Raw genomic sequence first — 20,761 nt, 5'->3', positions numbered from 1 at the left:
TGAATCTCTACTATCCAGACATACATTATCTTATTAAACCCTCCCCATTTTACTGAGAAGAAACCCATCATGATGAGCCAGTCGGGAGCCAGTAACAACTTTAAGCCAGATGCTGTGTCTGAACAGTACTGTTAATAATGCTGAGGATGGGACTGGAGGACTAAGTTAACAGCTACTGCAAAAATTTAAGTGAGATGATGAAAGCCTCTCACTTGAGAGGCCAAGTCAATAGGAACAGAGATGGAGGGGAAAGGGCGTATTTGGGAAGAAAATATTGGATGATGTGGGGAATTAAGAATGACTCCAAGGGGCGGGCCCCTAGGTCACTCAGTTGGTTAAGTGTCCTACTCTCAATCTTGGCTCAGGTCATGATCTCAGGGCTCGCAAGATCAAGCGCCGCATTGGGCTCTGTGATGACAGCGCAGAGCCTGCTTGGGATTCTCTCCCTCCCTCCCTCTCTCTCTCTCTGCCCTGCCTGTCTGCTTGCTCTCATGCTTTATCAAAATAAATAAATAAAAACTAAAAAAAATATGACTCCAAGACTCCTGGATAGGTGGCAACACTGCAATACATGAAACTTTCATACATTTTGGGTAAACTATTCTAGATTAATACATTAATCCCCTTTTACTAGAGTACATAATAAAGAGCTAACTTTATGTACATAAAGATCAGGGGTGCCTGGGTGGCTCAGTCAAACTTGATTTCGGCTCAGGTCATGATCTACAGTTGGTGGGTTTGAGCCCTGTGTTGGGCTCCATGCTGACAGTGTGGAGTCCCCTTGGGATTCTCTCTCCCTCTCTCTTTTTCTGCTCTTTCCTCACTCGTGCTTTCTCTCTTGAAATAAACTTTTTAAAAAAATCAGAAATCAAATGTATTAACTCATGTAATTCTAACAACTCTGTAAGATAATTTTCTACAATTCACAGATGAAGAAAAACAAGATATAGGAGTTGAATAACTTGACACAGAGGTAGTAGGAGAAACCAGAATGCAAACCCTAACAATCTGGTTGGACAATTAAAAAAAAAAAAATACAAACAGCCCTGGGGCGCCTGGGTGGCTCAGCTGGTTAAGCATTGGACTCTATTCTTTTTTAAACATTTATTTTGAGAGAGAGTGTGTGCACACATGCACATGTGCAAGCACGGGAGGAACAGAGACAGAATCCCAAGCAGGCTCCCAACTGCCAGTGCAGAGCCAGAGAATACTGGAGTCTTGATGCCAGCTCAGATCATGATCCCAGGATTGTGGGATCAAGCCCTGCAAAGGGCTCTGTGCTGAGTGTGGAGCCTGCTTAAGAGTCTCTCTCTCTCTGTCTCTCTCTGTCTCTCCTACCCTCCCTCTGCCCCTCTCCCCTGCTCAAGAGAACTCTCTAAAAAATAATAAAAATTAAAAAATTTAAAAAACCTAAATACTAATAAATGTCCTTTAAAGAGAACCCTAATATTTTTGGAATACTAGGCAAATGTGTCATGATTACTACTTAAAAAGCTCAAACTACAGCTAAATTTATAACCACACATTTTATTTATTTGTTTGTTTGTTTGTTTAAAGTAAGCTCTACACCCAGCATGGGGCTTCAACTTTCATGACCCTGAGATCAAAAGTCACATGCTCTACCAACTGAGCCAGCCAGGTGACCCTATAAACACGGTTTTAATTGAAAAAAAATTTTTTAACATTTATTTTTGAGAGAGCGAGACAGGGCATGAGTGGGGTAGGGGCGGGGTGGGGGGGGGGGGATACAGAATCAGAAGCAGGCTCCAGGCTCTGAGCTATCGGCACAGAGCCCGACATAGGGATCCAACTCACATACAACAAGATCATTACCTGAGCCTAAGTCAGCTGCCCAACTGACTGAGCTACCCAGGCGCCCCTAAACACGTTTTTATTTTTATTTATTTTTTAATTTTTAACATTTATTCATTTTTGAAAGAGAGAGACAGAGTGTGAATGGGGAAAGGGCAGAGAGAGAGGGAGACACAGAATTCGAAGCAGGCTCTAGGCTCCAAGCTGTCAGCACAGAGCCTGATGCAGGGTTTTGAACTCACGGACCGCAAGATCATGACCCAAGTTGAAGGCTGTTCAACCGACTGAGCCACCCAGGTGCCCCTAAACACATGTTTTTAAAGCAAGGTAACAACAATAAAGTTTGTAGATAAGCCTTTCTGACACTACAAAAACAGGTTGATACTGGGTCTAAATTGGTGGGGCTTTAGTAAATAAGGTTGTTGCTACTATAATCTGAAATAAAATAAGTTAACTTCATTAGCGTAAGATGCCCCCTCTAAAGTAGTGCTTCTCAAACTTTAATGTGCACATAAACCACCTGGGGACCTTGATAAAAATGCAGGTTCTGACTCAGCAGATGTGGGATGGGGCAAGATTCTGCATTTCTAACAAGCTCCTAAGTGATGTCAATGTTACTGATCTACCGACCACACTCTGAATATTCTAGAGAACTGATGAAAATTCAAATTTATTGTTCCTAAGACCCATGAGGACAGTGTATTTTTTACTCCCTCAATCATGCTGGATGAGAAATGCTTTGTTTCTGCTGTAAAAGTTATTCACTATACTATATAAGAGTATTTAACTTAAGAAAGCAGTTCAGGAACTAAAGGGTAATTCACCAGCAAGTTAGTGTGGTGTGTGATAGGAATAGAAGCTATTTTTCGAAATTGCTAACCAGTTATAATGTTTATTTATTTCATAATTGATGCCCACTGCTTGAAGATACCTCTAATCATATTAGATTCTTATATATAATAGAACCATCATATTAAATTCTTAAATATTTCTAGACTATCAAATTTTGTTCTAAATAACCTATAAAATGAATCATGTGCTAGTAATTTAATTAATTTATTTATTTATCCATGCCCAGTAGAGCCTGACAGGGGCTCAATCCCAGGACCCTGAGATCATGACCTGCACCAAAATCAAGAGTTGGACACTCAAAGGACTGAGCCCCAGGCGCCCTAACATACTGTTTTAAATTATTATGCTGTTTTAAAATCTGAGAGCTTATATCTCCAATTTATCTCCCCCCTCCTCACCACATTCAATTTCTTCATTGTCTATTTCTTTTAAATGGATGTCAGAATTAATCTCTATTGTAATTTTTATTGGCATGATGGAAATCTATGAATTTAAGAGCTCTAAAATACGTAGGAATAAAAAATGCCTATAAATAGCTTCATGGAAAAAAACTATATATGAACATGAACATGTAAGGTATGGCTCAATTTAAAAAATAACTACATTGAGGTATTTATTATCCTTTAATATTCCTTACACTATATATTCCACTCTATGTGTATTATAAGTTAATCTTTCAAAGAATGGGTAAAAAAGGGGGGGGCCTGGGTAGCTCAGTCAGTTAAGCGTCCGACTTTGGCTCAGGTCATGATCTTACGGTTTGTGAATTCTGAGCCCTGCATCGGGCTCTCTGCTGTAGTGTGGAGCCCGCTTTGGATCCTCTGTCCTCCCACCTCTCTGCCCCTCCCCCACTTGCATTCCCTCTCTCTCTCCCTCTCAAAAATAAACATTCAAAGAATGGGTAAAGAAATAAAAATCCCAAATTGATTTACAGAACATGTCTATCCAGCAAAGTGACACACATTGGGAGAACAAATGAAACAATGAAAGGTAGAACTTAAGACTGGAATAGATGTTCTATAAGCTTCAGAATAATTTTTTCCCTCTAAAAACAAAAACTTAATTTCCTTCATAGATTAGGGCAGTTCATAATTTATTATTTTATTTAGTCATTTACTTTTTAAAAAATTTTTAAACATTTATTTTTTGAGAGACAGAGAGTGAGCAGGGGAGGGGCAGAGAGAGAGGGAGTCATAGATTCCAAAGCAGGCTCCAGACTCTGAGCTATCAGCAGAGTCTGACACGGGGCTTGAATTTACAAACCGCGAGATCATGACCTGAGCTGAAGTCAGATGCTTAACCAACTGAGCCACCCAGCTGTTCCCCATTTATTTTTGAGGGAGAGTGTGTGAGTGAGCGAGGGGCAGAGGGAGTAGGAGAGAGAGAAGGAGAGAGAGTGTGGAGGCCAAGTGGGGCTCAAGCTCACCTGATGTAGGGCGCAAACTCACGAACAATGAGGTCATGACCTGAGACGAAATTGGATACTTAACCAACTGAGCCACCCAGGTGCCCTGGCAGTTCATAACTTTTAATTAATCAAGATAAATTGAAGATGGCATTATTTTAAATTTATTTATGTTAACATTTGGCTTGAATATGAATTTATTTCTAGAAAATAATCCTTTCTTCTTGTCTAGTTTTCACAGGTTCCAAGAGGGGTTACAAGTATAATCTCAAAAATGCCACCACATCTAAGGGCTCCTTAATTTCCACTGGCTGAACTAGTCAGGCACTTATGCGAAGTACAGAGAGAAGGTTCTTTTGTAAGAATTTTAAAATAATAATGGTGTAGAGGCACATTAATTCCAAAGACTTGCCAAAAGACATCTTTTAAAACATGCACCACTGTACTGCATTTCTTTCTGTTCAGTTCCTAACTATGGAGGTATTTCCATTTTATGCAAGGGAAGCCTAACATCCAAGTGTTAATAAGTTGTCGACAATCACACAATTTCTAAAAGATAGAACAAAACTTCAAAATTGAGTTTCTAGATTCTAAATGCAATGACATAACAATGATTCGAAATTTTATATTTGCAAACCAACTAAGAATTAAAATACTCCTATGAAACCATATAAAAAAGCTTTAATGCTAAAACCAAGCAGGTACACCAATTTTTCTTTTGTTAGCCAAATTGTTCAAATGTATCTTTTCTTCAAGAAAATTATTTCTGTACTAGAGATGGGAGTTTCTTTTTATGCTTAACAACAAAAAAAAAAAGATTCTAGTTAATATAGGTTATTTCCCCTCTTTTGGCATTGATGTGAATGAATTATCAGTGTTTAAAACTTTTAAAGTAAGGCACAAGTACTTCTAATAGCTATCCAAATAATTTTTTAGGGGGAGAGTGTGTTTAGACTGATAGGTAAACTTGAGGGGTGCCTGGGTGACTCAGTTGGTTAAGTATCTGACCAGCTCAGGTCATGATCTCACAGTTCGTGGGTTTGAGCCCTGGGTCGGACTCTATGCTAACAGCTCAGAGCCTGGAGCCTGCCAAGGATTCTGTGTCTCCCTCTCTCTGCCCCTCCCCCACTCATGCTCTGTCTCAAAACATAAATAAAACATTAAAAAAAAAATTAGACTGATAGGAAAACTTGATTCCTCAAATAAAGGCAGCACTACTTTGCTAACAATCAATAAATTACTTCATATCTCAGTAATAATTTAGTGACAATCAAAATTATAATCTTTTCATAAAACTTGAAAGTAAACATAAATTTTACACTCCAAACTTTCCCCATTGGGCATACATTTAAAGATTAAAAAAAAAAAAAAAAGAAAAACTCTAAACCATATTATTAAGCAACTTTACTTTATTCTTAAATATAATTTGACATTTAAGAATGCTGTAATAACAGCAAAGTACATAGTATCACACTGCAATGACAAGCTGAAGAAAATCATCTACACACAATCAACAAAAAAATAACAGCACTTCTTCTATGCCTATAGGACATTTAACTCATTTCTAGGCTTTCTTAAAGTTTGTGGTAGGTTTCTTATCCCAAACATTGGGACTATCAACCTAAAGGAGGGGAGGGGGACCCTCAAGCTTTCCTGGTTTTCTCAGTGGGACAGAATACTGGATAACTGAACTGATTAAAGTGTACATTACTATAAATATGGTTTAAGCAAGTATCTGAAGAATTTGTAATCTGTGTGAGCTTTAGTGCAAGGATGGTGGTACTCTCATCTCAGTGGTGTTGAGAACCTAAAGAGTTTTAATAACGCTTTCGGTTGTCTTTCAGATAGATGACTTGTTTGACAGATGAGGATACTTAATATAAAAAATCATTACCATTCCTTAAGGGTGAAAAACACTTGCTTTTATAAAGTACAGAAATTCCTATTTGGCGTGAGTTGGTGACTATTTACACTTAGAATCCATCATCTCTCATGTGCTACATCTGCCTATGTAAAACATCAAATAATTATGAGACACATAATTCAATAAATTATTTTACTTTACTAAAATAGTTTTAATACAGACATACCTCATTTTGTGCTTCGCAGATATTCTTTTTATAAAGTGAAGGTTTGTGGCAACCCTGCATCAAGCAAGTCTACTGGCACCATTTCTTTAACAGTATTTGTTCATTTCATGTCTCTGTGTCTCATTTTGGTAATTCTTACAATATGTCAAACTTTTACATTATTATTGTATTTGTGGTGGTCATCTATATTCAGTGATCTTTGATGTTAGTATTGTTTTGGGGCTCCACAAACTGAGCCATATAAGATGGTAAACTTAACGTTGTATTTTTTTTTTTTTTTAATGTTTATTTATTTTGAGAGAGAGTGTGTGAAAGGGGGAAGGGCAGAGGAGAAAGGGAGACAGAGGATCCAAAGCGGACTCTGTGCTGACAGCAAAGAGCCTGATGCGGGGTCTGAACCCATGAACCGTGAGATCATGACCTGAGCCAAAGTCAGATACCCAACTGACCAAGTCATCCAGGAGGCCCATGTTGTGTATGTTCTGAGTGTACCACTGACCAGGTATATCCCCTTGGGCCTTTCTATTCCTTGAGACACAACAATTTTGAAATTAGGCCAATAGTGAAATGAACCCTACAGTGGTCTCCAAGTGTTCAAGTGAAAGGAAGAACTGCACAGATCTCACTTTAAACCAAAGCTAGAAATGATTAAGCTTAGTAAGAAGGCATATTGAAAGCTGAGATAAGCCAAAAAGTAAGTCTCTTGTGCCAAAGAGACAAAGTTGTGAACACAAAGTTCTCGAAGGAAATTGCAAGTGCCACTCCAGTGAACACACATATGATAAGAAACCAAAACAGCATTATTGCGGATATGGAGAAAGATATAGTGGTCTCAATAGAAGATTAAACCAGCCACAACATTCCCTTAAGCCAAAACCTAATCCAAAACAAAGCCCTAACTTTCCTCAATTCTCTGAAGCCAGAGAGGTGAGGAAGCTGCTGAAGAAAAACTGGAGGGGCACCTGCGTGGCTCAGTCGGTTAAACATCCGGCTTCGGCTTAGGTCATGATCTCATGATTTGTGAGTTCGAGCCCAGTGTTGGGCTCTGTGCTGACAGCTCAGAGTCTGGAGCCTGCTTCGGATTCCGTGTCTCCCTCTCTCTCTGCCCCTCCCCGGCTCACGCTCTGTCTCTCTCTCAAAAATAAATAAACATTAAAAACAAAAAACCAAAAAACCCAGAAGCTAGCCAAGGTTGGTTCATGAGGTTTAAGGAAAGAAGTCATCTCCATAATATAAAAGTGCAAGGTTGAAGCAGCAAGTGCTGATGTAGAGGCTATGCAAGTCACCCAGAAGATCTAGCCAAGATAATTAATGAAAGTGGCTATACTAAACAACAGATTTTCAATATAGACAAAATAGCCTTTTTTTTTTAAGTCTATGTATTTATTTATTATTTCTTTTTACTTACTTATTTAATCTCTACACCCAATATGGGGCTCGAACCCACAACCTAGAGGTCAAGCGTCACATTCCCTTCTGACTTAGCCAGCCAGGAGTCCCAAAACAGCCTTCTATTGAAAGAGGAGATGCTTGGCTTCAAAGCTCCAAAGGATAGGTTAAGTCCCCTGTTAGGGGCTAATGCAGCTGGTGACTAAGTTGAAATCAATGCTCAAGGGTAATTCCAAATATCCTAGGGCCCTTAAGAATTATGCTAATTTTACTCTGCCTATGCTAGATCTACGGGAACAACAAAGCCTAGATGACAGCACATCAGTTTGCAACACAATTTACAGAGTATTTTAAGCCCACTGTTGAGACCTACTGCTCAGAAAAAAGGATTCCTTTAAAAATATCACTGCTCACTGACAATGCACCTGGTTACCCAAGAGCTCTGTGGAGATGTACAGCGAGATTAATGTTGTTTTCATGTCTGCTAACACAATATCCATTCTATAGCCCATGAACTCAGGAGTAATTTTTATCTTCAAGTCTTATTATTTAAGAAACACCTTTCATAGGCTATCGCTGCCATAGATAATGACTTCTCTGATAGATCTAGGCAAAGTAAACTGAAAACCTTTGGAAAGGACTCACCATTCTACGTGCCGTTAAGAACACTTGTGATTCATGGTAAAAGGCAAAATATCAACCTTAACAGGACTGTGGAAGAAGCTGATTCCACCCCACATGGATTAACTTTGAGGGATTTAAGACTTCAGTGAAGAAATAGCAAGAGAACCAGAATTAGAAGTGAGTCTGAAAATGTGACTGAATTGCTGCAATTCTCATGATAAAACTCGAACAGACGAGGAGTTGCTTCTTATGGATGAGCAAAGCAAGTAGTTTCTTGAAATGGAAACTACTCCTGATAAAGATGCTGTGAAGATTATTGAAATGACAACAAAGAATTTAGAATATTAGTTGATAAAGCAGTAGCAAAGTTTGAGAGTACTGACTCCCAATTTTGAAAAAATTTCTACTGTAGGTAATAAAATGGTATCAAACAGCATCACACGCTGTAGAGAAAGAATCAACTGATGTGACAAACTTCAGTTGTCTTACTTTAAGAAACTGCTACAACCAACCCCAGCCTTCAGCAACCAGCAGACACAGACAGCAGCCATTAACATCAAGGTAAGACAGACAGACAGCAGCCATTAACATCAAGGTAAGACACTCTACCAGCAAAAAGATAATGACTCACTGAAAGCTCAGATAATGGTTAGCATTTTTAGCAATAAAATATTTTTAAATTAAGGTATGTACAGTTTAAAAAAACATAATGCTATTGTACACTTAGCAAAATACAGTATAACGTAAACATAACTTTTTTATGCACTGGAAAACCATAAAATTCACTTGATTGCTTTATTGCAATATTCACTTTATTGCAGCTGTTTGGAACTGAACCTGCAGTATCTCTGAGGTGTCCCTATACTCTGATGTTGCCATGATCACATCTACTTATACTGTTCTATATGCCCAAATTTCCCATAAATTTTCTAGTGGCGCCTCAATTGGTTAAGCGTCCAACTTTGGCTCAGGTCATAATCTCACAGTTCTCAGGTTTGAGCCCTACATTGGGCTCTCTGCTGTCAGTGAGAAGCCTACTTCAGATCCTCTGCCCACCTCCCCGCCCCTCTCCCACTTGTGTGCCTACTCTCTTTCTCTCTCAAAAATAAACACTTAAATTTTTTTTTTCTAGTTGACAAACTAATGTTACTTTAAAACTCAAAACCTTTGGAAAGCACCATCTTTACCAATTGTCTGATGTTTCTGAATTGATAAACATCAAAGAATAAAATGCAACTTTGAACAATTTTGGGGAAGAGAGAACAGTGCAATGTATTACAACCTGTTTATAGGCAGACAGTAGTCCATAAGACAGAAAACTTTTGGATTTATCATTTATGTTCTCAGCTCCTGTATTGTACAGGCCTACAGGTATGATGTATACAACTGTAGCAACCACATGTCAGATATTATTTATGGAACAAATTAAGAAATATTCTCCCCAATCAGCTTACTGCACAGCTGCAGCTATCATAGCAAATCCCCATTCACAGAGGCTGCCATGGACAATATCTACCGTAATAATGGCTACATGATGATCAGGACAAACCTGATCTAGGAGGGGAAATTTCTGAGTTAGAGGAAAATGTGGGATATGAAAAATATGGGGTGGGGGTAGGGAACAAGAAGAAAGAATATTAAAAAAAAAAAAGTAAACAATATTATGTTGCAGTTTCAGCTATGGTAAAGTATAGATGTTAAAAATGACAACCAAGGGCATATTTAGGAAGAAGGCAGCAAAGGCAAACATAATATATATGACAACTAGGAAACTAAAGACTCAGAAAAAACTAACAAAATAATTTATTAAGGAAAAGTTTGGGCATTCACATTTTTAAAAGAGGGCAAACAAATGAAATAAAAAGTAACCATGAATAAACTATTCTCAGAATTAGTTTTTAAGTGAATGAAAAGAGATTTATAGCTTACACTGGAAAATTATGACAGCAAGACTTCTTATAACTAATTGGAAGAATGTATTCACTTTTGTAAAAGTATAATTTAGGAAAATTATTTGAACTCTCCCATACAATGGCAATTGCTACACTTTCTTCTTTTATTTTATTACTTACTTATTTATTTATTTTTAAGTAAACTCTACCTGCAACGTGGGGCTCAAACTCACAACCCCAAGATCAAGTTGCATGCTCTACCAAATGAGCCAGCCAGGTGCCTCTCTTCTCCACTTTTAAACAATGACAAGAATACAATCTTTAAGACTCTACAAAGTCCTACCTTATATGGGCTAATTAGTCTTCTTTTAATGTCCAGTCTATAGCTTCTGTACTGTTCAGCATCACTCATGTCAGTTACCAGTAGTCGAAGAATTTCATAAACTCGTCTAGCATGTTGCTTAATGAAACAAAAGAAAAACATGAACACTTTCAAATCACAAAATAGTGACACTTTTCCAAAAGAACACAGGATATACTGAATATCTCCTATGGGCCAGAAATTGTGCTAGGTACCAGACGAAAAACAATAAAAGATAGTTTCTGTCTTCAAGGAGGTAGCAGCCTAATGACTAACACAAATGATTGAGGAGTGGTTAATTTAATGATGGAAATATGCATAGGGTATTATGGTAGTGTAGCCTGGGAATGGGATAAACACTAAAAACAAAACCTGGGGAAACAAAACCTGAGCTGAATCTTTTTTTTCTTTTTTTTTAATGTTTATTTATTTTTGGGGGGGGGGAGAGAGAGAGAGAGAGAGAGAGAGGGAGAGAGAGAGAGAGAGAGGGGAAATGAGTGGGGGAGGGGCAGAAAGGGCAGAGACACAAAATCTGAAGCAGGCTCCAGGCTCTGAGCTGTCAGCACAGCCAAAGTTGAATGCTTATCTGACTGAGCCACCCAGAAGCCCCAAAACCCGAGCTAAATCTTCAAGGGAAGGGACCATGCCATTCTAGAAAGAAGGGAGGGCACTGTGTGTATACAAGTGCACACATGCAACACACATGCAGGACTGAAGCAGCCTGACGTTGCTGGAGCACAAAATGAAAAGCAGTGAGTAGAAGTAAAGTGAGGATACAGCAGAAGTGTGTTTACATCGAGGCTTACACACTGTGTTTTTATCACTGGGCTTTTACACACTGGCTTTTATCTAGCAGGTGACAGATTTTAAATGGCATGAACAAAGTGCACAAATATGAGTTTTAAGAAAAGTATTCTCTCAGCTACATAGAAATGGTAGCAAAAAGGGTAGGAAGACCAATTAGGAAGCTGAGCTATTAAATCAGGCAAAAATGATGAAGGCATTAACTAAGACAGCACAAGTAAGAATACTACAGGAACAAAGATTCTAGAAGAAGAGGAAAGACTGGGTGTGGAGAAGCATGTGGGATGATAGAGTTTTCACAGCCTAGGAGAGAGTCAGGAGGCAGCAGAACATATAAACCTAAAGAAAATTCTAGTTTAAAAGAGTGAGGATTTAAGCAATATCAGTACACAGGCAAGAGTTAAAACCGTGATTGGTTAGGAAAGCATAAACAGTGAAGAGGGAGATGTCAGAACCCTGTACTACAGTGACAATTAAAGGGCAGGGAGAAGACAAAAACGAAGAAATATTAGGAAGATCAAGCTTTCGATACCAAAAGTAGTTTTGGTATCACTGAAGCCAAAAGAGTAGCCCATAGTTTTTCTGTTTGTGTTGTTTCACATCTATTTATTGAAGACGGGAGGGGTCAAGTATAGGTAGATGGGGAAGATGATGTCTGAACATTCCGGAAGGGACACCTGAGCTGAGCCTGAAAAATGAGTAATATCCGGCAAGGCAAAGATGGAGGAACAAGAAAAGGGGGTATCAAGGGCAAAGGGAATAGTTAAACAGACTTCGAAAGAAGAAAGATGTAGCACAGTTGGGAAATAGCAAGAGGTTTAATGCCACAGCTTGCAGGAAAGTGGTAGGAAAATGAGTCTACCAAGGTTGGCAGGGTCCACATCATGACTGGCTCTATGTGCCATACTAAGTTTTAAATTCTTTTTCTTAAAGGAAAAAAGGTGTTTGTATTCTCTTTTAAAAGCTGAGCTATTGAATAAATTCTCTAAAGGTTTAATACAGTCTGGACATACCAAATATTTCTAAAATATTTATTTATCTTAAAACTAGGAAGCCACTAAAGTGTTTTAAGGTAGGAGAAAATGGAAAGTTTCAGTTCAAATTAAGCTGTTGAAGATCAGTGATCAGGAACCTTTTTATATACAGTGTTGAAGTTCAGAAGGAAAATCTACATTGGAGAGTTAGATGAGATCTCCCAAGTCAACAATATCACATACTAGTCCTTATTGGAATACTCTTCATCTCACGTACCTTCATAATCCAAATCCTACCCATTCTTCAAAGCTTAGATCAGATGCATCTCCCTCCCATGAAAAACTCTGACTCCCCTGCATACATAAATATAAGAAACTAAACTCCCTCCTCTGAACTCCCAGATTATTTCTTCTGTACCTATTTTAGGATATTTACTACTTTAAAATTCAAATATACAGATGTATATAAAGTAAAAGTTAAGTGTTTTCCTTCAGCCCTTCCCCCCACCAATACTGTCTCCAGAAGTGTTAACTATTTTATCATTTGAAATATTTTCTTAAAAAGCAAAAGTAAGATCATACTATCCATTCTTTTCTGCTTGTTACACTTAATAAGCCATAAAATCAACTATCTTTCCATTCTATTCATGAGGAAATTAAATTGCCCTAAGTCACAGAACAAGTGCTATACCCAGATCTGAACCAGGCAATCTGGCTTCAGAGCCTATACTCTCAACCACTGCTACTTCCCACACATGTATTCTTAATACATTTGCAACGTTTAAGTTGTACTTAAAAAAGAAAGAAAACTTCCAAACTGAAATGTTTTCCTTCTACAGAATAAAAATACCTTATTTATTTTGAACTTCTGTTGTGCCTCTATTGCCATCTCTTCATTGAATCCTTGCATCAACTTTTCCCGGGAAAAACAGGGCAAATCTTGACAGAGCTTCACAAGCACAAAGTCTCTTAATTTCACGTAACTTTTGGATGGATCTTCCGCTAAAGAAAAGGCAGAATAATATTTCTCTTATCCAACATAATTCCTTCATCATTTGAGATCTCAATATACATGTTAGGCTAGAAAAAGGAAATATTATTAAAAGAATTTTACAAGACAAAAGTTATAATGAGAAAGGATTATTCCTTATTAATCAAACAATGGCACCATTATCTTTGCTAAATAAAATTACATAGTATTTGTGAAATTAGAGCTACTCCTTTCAGATGTAGACTTTTTCATGGGTGCTATCCTATGCATCTTAGTTTTTTTATTAAAAATTTTTTTTTAATGTTTATTAATTTGAGAGAGAGAGAGAGAGAGAGAGAGAGAGAGAGAGAGAGAGAGAGAGAGAGACTGACTGCGAACGGGTGAGGGGCAGAGAGAGAGAGAGGGAGACACAGAATCCCAAGCAGACTCCAGGCTCTGAGCTGACAGCACAGAGCCCAACGCGGGGCTCGAACCCACGAACCAAGCGTTGAGATAATGATCTGAGTCGAAGTCAGACACTTAACTGACTGAGCCACCCAGGCGCCCCAATTTTATTTTCAATTAAAGTAGCTGTATAAACAAGAGATTCAAGTTTGGATAATCAATTCCAAAAGCAAGTATTCAGTGATATCTAAAGCTTCTAAAGCTCAATGTATAACTCCCCTACCCTAAACCAATAACCTTTACAGTCTGCCATACTTCTTTCCCCTAATTTAAAAAAAATTCTTGCTTCCACAAAAGCAAATATATATATATATTTAAGAATAAAATGACAATATGATTTTGATCCTTTCTTCACTGCATCTGAATAGCATAGATATTCCTTTGTTTGTCTCTTACCTACATTAGACTAAGTAGTTGACAAGGAAAATAGCAAAACATGATGAGTAGAAAGAAGACTACACAAAGAAAATCAGTTTGAGTCCCAGTTCTGTCATTCATAGATACAGGACCATGGGCAAGTCACCTCACTTCTCTGAGCTCTTGTTTTCTGATCAGTAAATGGCTTGAAACAAAGAATACTAAATTCTGAGCTAGTTCATGGATCATAAGACTTAATATTGTTACAGTAACAATACTCTACAAATCATTCAAAGCAATCCCTATCAAAATCCCAGCTAGCCTTTTTAGTTGCAGAAATTAAGTTTATCCTAAAATTCATACAGTTATGGAAGGAACCCAGACTAGCCCAAACGATCATGAAAAAGAACAAATGTTAGAAGACTCACACTTCCTGATTTCAAAAATTACTACAAAGCTACAGTGATCAAGACAGTACGGTACTGGCATAAGAACAGATCAATGGAACTGGATTGAGAGTTAAAAATAAACCTCTACATTTATGATCAATTTTTTTTTTTTTTTTGTCAACTGACTTTTGAGAAGTGTTCCCAAACCAATCAGTGAGGGAAAGAATGATCTTTTAACAAATGGTACTTGGACAACGGGATCTCCACAAGCCAAAGAATGAAGATGGACCCCTTTCCTCACACCGTACACAAAAATAAATCAAAATCAACCATATACCTAAATGTAAGAGGCAAAACTAGGGATGCCTGGGTGGCTCAGTTGGTTAAGCATCCGACTCTTGATACTGGCTCAGGTCTTGATCTCATAGTCATGAGATGGAGCCCCAAGCCCCATGTCGGGCTCTGCACTAAGCATGGAGCCTGCTTGGGATTCTCTCTTCTCCTCTCTCTCTCACTCAAAATAAATAAACTTAAAAAAAAAGAAGGATTAAAACTATAAAATTCTTAGAATAAAACATAGGAATAAATCTTCATGACTTTTGCTTAGGCAATGGTTTCTCAGAACCAAAAGCACAAATAACAACAAAAAAGATAAATTGGGCTATATCAAAATTTAAAACTTTTGTGCTCAAATGATACCATTAAGAAAATGAAAATACAACCTACAGAATGGGAGCAAATATTTCCTTCCAAGTTACATATATGGTAAGAGACTTGCACCCAGATTTTATATATAAAAATGTTTTACAATTCAATAAGAAAAAGAGAACTCAATTAAAAATCAGGCAAAGGTGCTTCAGATTCTGTGTCTCCCTCTCTCTCTCTACCCCTCCTCCGGCTCAAGCTCTGTCTCAAAAATAAACAAACATTAAAAAATTTCTTTAAAAATCAGGCAAAGGATCTAAACACACATTTCTTAAGAAGATCTACAAAGGGACAATAACCACATGAAAAGATGCTCAATCAAAATCATTAGCCACAAGAAAATGCACATCAAAACCACAATGAAATACCATTCCACGTCCACTAGAATGACTAGAATAAAAAAGACAATAAGAAATATTGATGAAGGTGTGGAGAAATTGAAACCTTCATTCTACTGGTGGAAATGTAAAATGGTACAGCCACTTTGGAAAATAAACTGGTGGTTCCTCAAGAGGTAAAACACAGTTACCAGGTTTTTGACCATTTCTACACCTAGGTATGTATCCAAGAGATATGAAACATAGGTCCACCAAAAAACTTCTAAACAAATATTCACAGTAGCACTATTCATAAGAGGCAAAAAGTAGAAACAACCCAAATGTACATCAATTGATAAATGGATAAATAAAATTTGGTATATCCACACAATGGAATATTCTTTGGCAATAAAAAGAAATGAAGTACTAACCTATGCTATAATAAGGATGAACCTTGAAAACACATCAAGTGAAAGAAGCATCGTATTATTATATGACTTCAATGTCAAGAATAGGCAAATCTATAGACTAAAATAGATTAGTGGTTGCCTAGAGCTGGAGGGGTATAGGTGGTAGGCGGTGAATGAGGAAAGGAGTGACTGCTAATGAGTAGTGGGCTTCTATTTTGGGAGAATGGAACATTCCAAAATTAGATTATGGTAATGGCTGCACTATAAATATCACTTAAAAATTGTACACTTTAAGTGAATTGCAGAATATGTTAACTATATCTCAATAAAGCTGTTTATAAAAAAAAAAGTCTGAGCAAGGGGTAATGTTTTATGATTCTGAGTCATTATCCAATCCTCCATTCATTCAATCCGTATGAACTAAACACCTTCTTAATGTTTCCATGTGACATTAACATCGTATCCATGTAATCATTAATTAAATATTATATGACAATGGCTTAAAAATGGTAAGTGAAATTCTGTCACTGTATCAGTTTGGTATGAAATTATGGTCTATTAGGAATGTACACAGATGATGAAATCAACAGTGAACAAAATAACTGAAGTACAGACTGTCAAAAGCCAGAGGCAAAAAGAAAATCCTGAAAGCAATAAGAGGAAAACAACTCATCAGAAACCATAGACGGCCAGAAGTCAGTGGGGTGATACATGCAAAGTACTGAAAGAAAAATAACTGTTAAAGAATTCTATATCCAGCAATATCCTTCAAAATGAAGGTGAAATAAAGATATTCTCAGAAAAGGAAAGAGAAAGTGTTGCTAACAGACCGTACAAGAAATACTAAAAAAAAGTTCTTTAGATTAAAAGAACATGATATGTCAAATCTATATGAAGAAAAGAACCGTGTTAATTATGAAATATAAAAGTTGGTGTAATTTTTTTCTCTTTTCTCCTCTCAACTGGTTTAAAAAAAAATTACATGAAAAAATAATTATAAAACCAACGTTTGGTTTCTAATGTACAAGGATGTAATATATATGTCAATGGGGTGCCTGGGTGGCTCAGTTGGTTAAGCATCTGACTCTTAAAATCTTGGCTCAGGTCGTGATCTCACAGTTCTTGAGTTTGAGCCCCACACTGGGCTCTGCGCTGATGGTGAGGAACCTGCTTGGGATTCTCTCTCCTTCTCTCTGCCCCTCCCCCGCTTGTGGGCAGGCACTCTCACCTCTCTCTCAAAATAAACTTAAACAAAAAGGTAGCAAAAAAGAAACAAAAGAAGAACAACAAAAAGCAACATTTAGAAAACAAGTAGCAAATGGAAGGCATAATTCTACCCACAGCAATAATTACATTAAATGTAGATACATTAAACATTCCAATAACGAAGCAGAGATTGTCAGACTGGATAAAAAAAGATCCAACGATATGCTATCTACAACAGAAACATTTTGGATTCGAAAGCTGAAAGTCAAAGGATGAGTTTAAGCATTACTAAAATAAAAAAATTGGGAAAAAACAGTTTAAGGCAAAAAAAAAAAACGAGAAAAAAGGGCACATTTTATAATGACAAATTAATTCATGAAGATGTTAACAATTATAAACACATAGACAACAACAGAGGCCCAAAATACATAAAATAAAAGCTGACAGAATTAAGGAAGAAATAGATAATTCAATAAAAATAGTTGGAAATTTCAATACTACCCAATAACGGACAGAACAACTAGACAGAAAATCAGCAAATATAGAGAAGGCGTGAAGAACTCTATCAACTAACTTGACCTATCTGGTAGTTAGGTATCATTTCACCCAACAACAGCAGAATACGCATTCCTTTCAAGCACACATGGAACATTCTCCAGCAAGACCACATGTTGGGCAAAAAATTAGTAAACAATGGCCCATGGACCAAATCTCACCATGGTTACAGAGAACATACATGGCTTGCAAAACATAAGGTATTTATTGCTTCACATTTTAAAGAAAGAGTTTAGGGACCCTAAGGTAAAGTATAAATTAAAATTCAAGAAATGAAAAAGAACTGAAGTTACAAAGTATGTTCTCCAACAACAATAGAATTAGATATCAACAACAGAAAGAAATTTGGGAATCTATGATATTTAGAAATTAAACATACTTCTGAATAACCCATGGACCAAAATGCTATTGGAAGAGATTTTGAACTGGGCACCTGGCTGGCTCAGTGGGTAAACCATGCGACTCTTGATCTCAGGGTTATGAGTTCAAGCCCCACAATGGGTATAGAGTTTACTTAAAAAAAAAAAGAAAAAGATGGGGCGCCTGGTGGGCTCAGTTTGGCTGAGGTCATGATCTTGTGGTTCACAAGTTTGAGCCCCACGTTGGGTTCTGTGTTGACAGCTCAGAGCCTGGAGCCTGCTTCAGATTTTGTGTCTCCCTCTCTCTCTGCCCCTCCCGTCCTCATGCTGCCTCTCTCTCTCAAAAAATTAAAAAAAAAAAAAAAAATTTAAAAAACAGGTATTTTGAACTGAATAAAAGCATAACTTATGAAAATACATGTTGTATATAAATATGAAAGTACTTATATATTTAAACTTCTGCATTAGAAAAGACATCAAATCAAATAAAAAACCTAAGTTTCAGTCTTCATTAGAATAAGAGCAAATTGAACCCAAATAAGAAGAAAATAATAAAAGTTAAAGTGGAAATCAAGTAAGTAGAAAACAGAAATAGAAATTTCTATGAAAACACAAGGGATCCTATATAACCGAAACAATTTTGAAAAAGAACATGACTAGAGAAATTTCACTTTCTGATTTCAAAACTCAATATAAAGGCTGAGGTACTGCTGTTGCTGGAGCCATGATACTTAAGAGAGAAAGGGAGGCCACAAAGGCCTAGCCAGCACTACATGAGCCCCAAGGAGAATGATGCACATCTTTAGGCTGGAAAGCAAAAGGCCAGGGAAGAGGAGAAGCAAGATAAGAAGGTGATGAGGCTGCAGGTGACTCCAAAAAGAAGAAGAAATCTCTAGCCTCAGAAGAGAGTAAGGATGATGAAGATGACCACCAGCAAAGGTGTGGAAGGGCTCATCAACATCAAGAACCACAACTGGGTGGCACAGATAATTAGAAAGGTCACACAAGTGTATCTGGACAAGCCCAAGGAGCTTTCAAGGAAAGAAAAAGAAGACAGGGAGAAAGCAAAAAAGCATCACATTAAAATGCATTTATTGGGAAGACAGACTAGGCCAAGGCTGACCTCACCTGGCCAGAGATCAATCAGAAAGAGCAGAAAGGAGTGCAGCAGGTCACCAGGAAGAAAGAAGAGGCAAGACAAGCAAAAGAGGATGCAACTTTATCAGGAAAACAAATGCAATCCCTTACCCTAATAAGTAAGCAAGGCCTTTTGGAGGAAATACCAGGCAACTGGGCCTTTTTGCCAGGACATCTGCTATGTCTTGCCCACTCTATGCCCTGGCACCACTGAAGCAGCCCCTCAGAAGTAGGAGTCTCCCTATGGCCTGGGTCCTCCTCTTCATCATCTTAACACATAAATAATTGGGGGAAAAGGCGAGCTGGGGGGCTGGCTGGAGAGGGAACAGCTGCTATCCTTGAGACAAAAAGATGAGGACTGTGTTTCCTATGTAACCATTAGAGTGGTTCTGTTTTAAGAATTTAAACCTCTGTTGGGGGGTAGAAGGAATATATAGGAAACGGGTTAAGAAGTTTTCATTTGTCAGGTAGATTGCACCTTATGGGGTGGTTGTGCTGGGGTCAGCTACTAATAAACTTGCAACACCAGCCCCAGACTGTGTTGACTGGGGGCTCACTCACAGAGGCTATACTCCACTCCAGGTCCTTAAAGGTCATGGTTGTTCCCAGCCAGTCCCCTCTAATTGAGGCTTCCTCTCTCTGCCCTTCCCTACCCCATTCCTAGCTACCTGGGCAGGGCCAGTATCCATTTTTAACCCTACTCATTGATCATTTCAAGAAACTTCTGCAGCACCCAGGAAAACCACATGCCACAAACTCAATGTACATATTTGGTGGATTAAATTTCACATAATAAAAAAAAAACAAACTCAACATAAAGCTATAGTAAACTAATCAAGATAGTATAATACTGGCATAAGGACAGACATACATTGACTCTCAGAATCTAGAAATAACTCTTCCCATTTATGATCAACTGACTTTCAACATAGGTACCAAGGCAATTCAATGGAGGAAAAAAAAACAGTCTTTTTAACAAATGGCACTGCATCAACTGGATAGCCATATGTAAAAGGATGAATTTAGAAACTTATATAATATACAAAAATTAACTCAAAATGGATCACAGACCTCATTTAAGAGACTGGGAACAGGGAATGACTGCAAATGGACATGTGGGGTCTTTTAACTGTGATAGAAATATTCTAAAACAGGACTGTGGTGATGGCTGTAAAACTAGGCAGATACACTAAAACTCACTGAACTGTATGCCTAAAATGGGTGAATTTTATGGTATGCAAATCATACCTCAATAAAATTGCTTTAATTAAACCTCTACTAAATGACATACTCTCAAGCAAGCATCTCTTTAAAAAATTTCAGTACTAACAGATGAGGTTCAAACTTATTTAATGTCAATTTTTTCAAGTCTACCTCTTCTAATCTGTTTAGAAAAACACTGTTTTCGCTAATATAAATTCAAAATAAAATTTAGTATGAGTGACAGCTTAAGTAACCTCTATAATCTCAGAATATTAGGAAAAAACATAGAAAATAGAATTACAGTTGAGAAAAATCTAAAACTCACACTACATTCCTATCAGAAATTTTCTTGTAATTCAGAAAAACATACAAAAAATTTCCATTTAGTTTTACATAAGCTGTGATAGACTGACAATATAAGGAGGCAAGTCACCATTTCAATCTGTAAGAACTTTAACCAAAAATGTCAGACTGAAAATGAACTT

At 37.4% G+C, this 20,761-nt stretch overlaps 2 protein-coding genes and 1 pseudogene across 3 annotated transcripts in view; 2 read left to right on the top strand and 1 right to left on the bottom strand.

Moving 5' to 3' along the window:
* SLC25A12 (solute carrier family 25 member 12) overlaps positions 1–20,761 on the top strand; it is a 207,796-nt gene that overhangs the window by 22,122 nt on the left and 164,913 nt on the right. The window lies entirely within an intron of this gene.
* Positions 1–20,761, bottom strand: part of HAT1 (histone acetyltransferase 1) — a 58,305-nt gene that overhangs the window by 1,049 nt on the left and 36,495 nt on the right. For both annotated transcript variants that reach the window (XM_003990857.4, XM_023259457.2), the window contains exons 9-10: positions 13,054–13,205; positions 10,408–10,524 (exon numbers count right to left, since the gene is read on the bottom strand). In XM_003990857.4, coding sequence (XP_003990906.2) covers positions 10,408–10,524; positions 13,054–13,205 — 269 coding nt within the window. The remainder of the gene's footprint in view (positions 1–10,407; positions 10,525–13,053; positions 13,206–20,761) is intronic.
* LOC102901666 lies at positions 14,625–19,288 on the top strand (annotated as a pseudogene).

This window comes from Felis catus, chromosome C1 (genome assembly GCF_018350175.1).
Source record: "Felis catus isolate Fca126 chromosome C1, F.catus_Fca126_mat1.0, whole genome shotgun sequence".
NCBI lineage: Eukaryota > Metazoa > Chordata > Mammalia > Carnivora > Felidae > Felis > Felis catus.
This window is presented reverse-complemented; position numbering and strand designations above follow the sequence as displayed.